Raw genomic sequence first — 5,687 nt, 5'->3', positions numbered from 1 at the left:
GGGAGGTATTGGACGCGATTGGGGGGTGCGTGCTGGGCTGAGGGCGGGGCCTCGCGCTATGTGATGTTGCAGTCTCCTGAACAGGGAGCAGACTTTAAAATTTCCAAGTCGCAGAGGAAAGACATTTAATCAATTAACCGAATAATCGTTTATCTGAACGAAATAGTGCCCGTCCATCACGATCGGATAATCGAGGTTCCCCTGTATTACAAGATCTCAGCATTTCGATCCCCTTCTCTCTGCTGCCCTCTGCTGAGGAAGTGTAGATGATGCTAGTTCAATAATAGATACCTCCAGTTGGGCACCTGCTAGTCTTACTCAGTGCAATACACAACACTTAGGAAGTCAAGCAGCATTTGTCCTCTTGGGTGAATGTAAAAGACCCCGTGACATTATTTCAGAGGGGTTATTCTGTGCATTCTGGCCAAGATTAATCACCAAATGAATATTAGGAGATTAACCAGTCATTATCACAGTTCCAAAGAAGGTTATTGGACATTAAGTCTGCTTTCTCTCCACAGAAGATCTGTTGAGTTCCCCATCAATTTCAGTTGCTGCTTAAATCATCACATATTTGTTTGTGGATATTTCAATTAAAATTGGCTGCTGCATTGCCAACACTGGTATTGTCGAAAAGTGCGATGCTGGAAAAGCACAGCAGGTCAGGCAGCATCCGAGGAGCAGGAGAGTCAATGTTTTGAGCAGAAGCTCTTCATCATTATTGGCGGGAGGGGGCTGACAGTTAAATAGGAGGGTGGGAATGAGGTAGCTGGGAAGGCTATAGGTAGATGTAAGTGGGGGGGGAATGGGTGATAGTGATAGATTGGAGGGGAGGACGAAGCAGACAGGTGGGTAGGAAAATGGACAGGTGGACAGTTCAAGAGGGCAATGCCATGTTGGAGGGTTGGATCTAGGATGAGGTGGGGGAGGGGAGATTAGGAAACTAGTGAAGTCGATGTTGATGCCGTGTGGTTGAAGGATCCCAAGGTTGAAGGTAAGGCTTTCTTCCTCCAGTCTTGGCATCGCCTAACTCCCCTTCCCACTCCACCAAGGACATCAACTTCAGCAGTTTCCTAATCTCCCCTCCCCCCACCTCATCCCAGGTCCACCCCTCCAACTCGGCACCACACTCTAACTGTCCTACCTATCCATCTTCTTTCCCACCTTCCGACCTATCTACTTATTGCCTTCTCAGCTACCTTCACCCCCACCTTCCTATTTATCTCTCAGCCCCCTTCCACCCCGCCCACATTCCTGAGGAAGGTCTAAATGCCCGAAACATCAACTTTCCTGCTCCTCGGATGCTGCCTGGCCTGCTGTGCTTTTCCAACGCCAAACTTTTGACTCAGATTCTCCAGCATCTTCATTTTCTCCTCTACTGCTATTTTGATAGCATTCTTATAAAAAGTTATCAGCAATAGAGTGTTTTGAGTCAGTGACTGTGAAAGGCGTTATGTAAATCCAAGTTTCTTATTATTTTGCAAATTTTAAATGAAAGTTTGAGGGGAACAAATCAATATCTTACTATGATTTCCTGGCTAAATAGTGATGCTTCAGTTAATGCTTTTGTCTTCATGACCATAAAATTGTCCGGTATTAACTACCGATGGCATTTAGAAGACAGTGACAGCTGGAGGCTGTGCAAGAAAAGAACATCTGGGCAAACAAGAAATTAAGAATCTTCTGCAATTATCACTGATCTAGTAAATCTCATTCATTTACTTACCCTGGCTGATTCTAGATGGTGTTGCAAGGACTGACTAACAACTCTAGTATTTTCAAGTGTAAGTGTAGGTCCAGAGAAATATTTCTCAACAACTCTTGTCTAAAACAAAACACATGGTTATTGTCAAACAGAACACTGTCAAATTACACTGAGAAGTACACTATTAAGATGGAAACAAAGTTTTTTGTAAAGATTGCATACTGTACTTAGGAAACTAATATTTATTATTTCAAGATTCATTCAGTTGGCCAGGTATGCATCCACTTTTCTTTTATGCAAGCCTGTGGAACAGTTACAAAAGAATATCTGAGGAATCTTAAAGAAATGAACAATAACCATCACCCTGTCATAATGTTTTAGACCAAAAATGAAAGTACAAGAGCATTTTGAGAAGGAACAATGGATCCATGAAGAGTAACAAGATAACTTAGGTTCCACTTTTCTCCCCACAGCCCAAATACATTTGTTAAAGCATCATTTTTCTCCTCAACTTCACAATAGGCACCCTTCCCTTGCTCCCCTAAAGTATCTTCTTCCAACTTGGGTCTGCATACAAACTATACTGTAATGATGTAACAGGACAGCCAGTTCACCATTAAGTTTAAAAATGCCTTCTGCACTTCAGTGTTACTTGACAATGCACTGCATTGCACAAATACGCATGTTTGACACACTGTTTCCCATAACTAAGTCAAACAAGCTAATAGGAAGGGTTTGGAGGGATATGGACCAAATGCATGCAAGTGGGACTGGTTGGACCAAAGGGTCTGTTTCCATGTTGTGTGACTTTATGACTTATCATCTGTGTTACAATTTTGCTGACCAATGCCTTGTCTTTCTGGGATTTTGGCTAAAAATATATTCTTTAGAGGTTGGGTGAAATGAGGCAGAGGGGTGGTGATAAAACAGTTATATGAACACAGTTACATCCAAAGAACTGCAGATGCAAAAACAAGAAAACGAAACAAAAACAAAAAATAGTTCTGATGAAGAGTCACCAGACTCGAAACATTGACTCTATTTTCTCCTGACTGATGCTATCAGACTTGCTGGGAATTTCCAGCAACTGCTGCTTTTGTTTCAGATCTCGAGCATCCACAAAGCCTTTAAAGGCATTTTTTTTTCCACCTAAGTCAGTTGAACGGTGTAGTTTTTCAGACAAATAAAAGACATATTATTACATCTGTTACTCTTCAACTCCACCAGACAGCAGTTTCCTCCCCGTGCATTTATTATTATGGTCATGTTGGCCTTTGCATTACCCAAGATGCACACAGATGGGTAATTAAATGTTCTACAGTACTTACATCATCCTCTGCAAACACAGACAGGCTGAAGAAGGAGCCAAGGACTGACAGTCTCTGCAACTCTCTGCCTGTTCCTTGACTTAAAGGATCAGGCAAAAACAAAGGAAGTGAGATCACCTGGGAAGACAAAAGAATGTACAGTGAATCAATGGATTCTTTTTTTTGAACAACCACCATCAGTAAATAAGGCTCAACTCCTCCCCCACCCTGCACCTGCCTATAATGATTTGTTCCAACTTTTGTCTGTCCTGAAAGCACAGATTTTTATTTTTGCTTGTATATAGCTATGCTGACACTGACTCCCTGTGGCACCTTAAATTGCTTATCCTAGCCAAGATGAGGAGGTGCTGGTGTTGGGCTGGGGTAGACAAACTTAAATATCACACAACACAAGGTTATGGTCCAACAAGTTTATTTGGAAGCATTAGCTTTCAGGACCACTGCTACCTGATGAAGGAGCAGTGCTCTAAAAGCCAGCACTTCCAAATAAACCTGTTGTACTATAACCTGGTGTTGTGAGATACTTAATTTTATCCTAGCCAAGTCACTCTATTGCAACTGAAATCAACATTTATCAGTTCCCAGCAGGATTGTTGGATAACAGATTAAGAATGCAGTTTGAAAGCTCCCACTCTAACTCAGGAGTGCTAGATCACATCCAAAATGCTGCCCATGCTAAAATCAACAAATTCAACACAAATCACAGACTGGCTGCAAGTCCTTACCTGTCTGACTGGGTCAACTATAGGCTGGATAAACTCCCCAAGCTACTATTATAGCCAGTAAACAGATTTAAAGTTTAATGTTTAAAATGAACATTTGTAAAAATATTTTATACACAAAACACCAGATATCCTTCATACAATTTTACTAAGCTTTTCCCACCCCAGTCAAATTGAGGAGAGGTTGGTCATCAAACTACTGCAGAAAAATAATATTAGTTTGCTTTCTATATGAAGTTACTTTTGATTAATTGTTATCTCTTGAAAACACTGTTTGATGTAATAAACCATAAAACAATATCAACACAGAAAGAGATGAACTTACCAAAGTGCACACAGGATGTGTCTTCCCAAATTTAATTTCACATAATTCTTGTAAAGCCTGGAACAAAATAAGTGTATTATTCAGTTTAATTGACTAATAGATTACAGAACTAAGAAAAAACAAGCTCACAAATTTAATTCAGTTTTGATAACTACATTGTAAGGATCCATTCAACCTATGTTTAAGGGTTTTACTTCAACGTCTATCCATGTAGGATTTTGATGTTATTTGTGAATTCAAATAGCTGACCTGATTCTAAGTACCAGTGACATCTTTGTGCACCCATTTTCCACCTCACATCACTCCCAGGACAACATTCTGTCTGTCTTCAATATGTTCCCTCTCTAGTGTGGGTAAATATTCTGAATTCCTTCCTTGAAGATAATACGAAGGCACTTATAGAGTCATAAAAAGGTTTTTTCAAAACCCCACTGTTTCTTGGCAACGTGAGGAGGAAAAGGCGCACTCCCACAACCCAGGGCTTGAAGCAGGATCTGTCAATTTTCAAACTTGCGTCGTCCTGGCAAAACCACATGGCCAACTTGCAGCAGCCACATTCATTTCACAAATCAAAACAGCTTGTAAAAGCAAGTGACAGCAAGAGAACCAATTTTGTGATTCTTTGAAACAAAATTGTTCTGTGTAATTTAATGGATGCCAGTGCTAGTTGGCATCATTTACTACGACTAACATTCTGAGTGTTAACAGCTCAGAACCTAGACTTTATGGTTGCTGTGAAATGCATCATACCAATGATTAAGAGAATTAGTTTAATTTTTATTTGGTTTAAACTTTTCTGTGCACATATTGAAAACTAAATACAAATTAAATTAATTCTCTTAATCACGGGTGCGATTTTAACTTTTTCTGTGCACAATCATACCCGTGATTAAGAGAATTAATTTAATTTGTATTTGGTTTTCAAGATATGCACAGTAAAAGTTAAACCAGATTGCAAACTAACAGATACATGTTCATCTAAAGATGAATTTCTGAACTAATGTAGCACATGAGAACGAGATGCTGAAATAAGAACCCATGTTGTTATAAATAATTGAGGAAATACATGCATTTGTGTTTAGCATTCTTGTATATTCATAGGTCAGAATAACAGTCACAATAAATAAAACAGAGTTATTTGAACAATTAGCAGCTCGTGAATCATGTTAACTAGTGTATTAAATAGAGTTCATATAAAACAAATGTATAAATTCTTTACATTGAGTGCAAGAATATTCAGTCTAGAACAAAGGAAACGTCACGTTTCCCCCTTTCTTACCACAAGTGGATACTTGAAATTATCACCATCTAAAGAACATTCTTTCACAGCCTGTGCAAGACCTTGTATGATTGGAATAAAGATCTGTTGGACAGAAGATGAAAATTTCAAGTTCAGATTATCACCAGAATTAATATTTCCAAGTACTCAAAAGTCAAACTTCATAGCAAATGTTTTCATCAGGACCGACCATTTGATACACGGAGTGAAAAATGCATTTGAAAGTATGCGACATGGGAGGAAAGGCATGATGTGCTGAAATGTGCAATTTTCAATTGTCCCAGCTCTAATTTTGGATGGAGGCAGGATGGGGGGGGGGGGAGGTTCC

The 5,687-nt window shown here is 39.5% G+C and overlaps 1 protein-coding gene across 3 annotated transcripts in view; it reads right to left on the bottom strand.

Annotated features, from left to right (window-relative positions):
• ube4b (ubiquitination factor E4B, UFD2 homolog (S. cerevisiae)) overlaps positions 1-5,687 on the bottom strand; it is an 81,674-nt gene that overhangs the window by 28,273 nt on the left and 47,714 nt on the right. For 2 of the 3 annotated variants that reach the window (XM_043676206.1, XM_043676208.1), the window contains 4 exons: positions 5,360-5,443; positions 4,081-4,137; positions 3,034-3,150; positions 1,727-1,825 (listed from right to left, as the gene is read on the bottom strand). In XM_043676206.1, the coding sequence (XP_043532141.1) occupies positions 1,727-1,825; positions 3,034-3,150; positions 4,081-4,137; positions 5,360-5,443 (357 nt within the window). The remainder of the gene's footprint in view (positions 1-1,726; positions 1,826-3,033; positions 3,151-4,080; positions 4,138-5,359; positions 5,444-5,687) is intronic. The other variant, XM_043676207.1, reaches the window with a different exon arrangement.

Source organism: Chiloscyllium plagiosum, chromosome 34 (assembly GCF_004010195.1).
Source record: "Chiloscyllium plagiosum isolate BGI_BamShark_2017 chromosome 34, ASM401019v2, whole genome shotgun sequence".
NCBI classification, from domain to species: Eukaryota; Metazoa; Chordata; class Chondrichthyes; order Orectolobiformes; family Hemiscylliidae; genus Chiloscyllium; species Chiloscyllium plagiosum.
The sequence above is the reverse complement of the archived record's forward strand: the minus strand, read 5'-3'. Positions and strand labels throughout refer to the sequence as shown.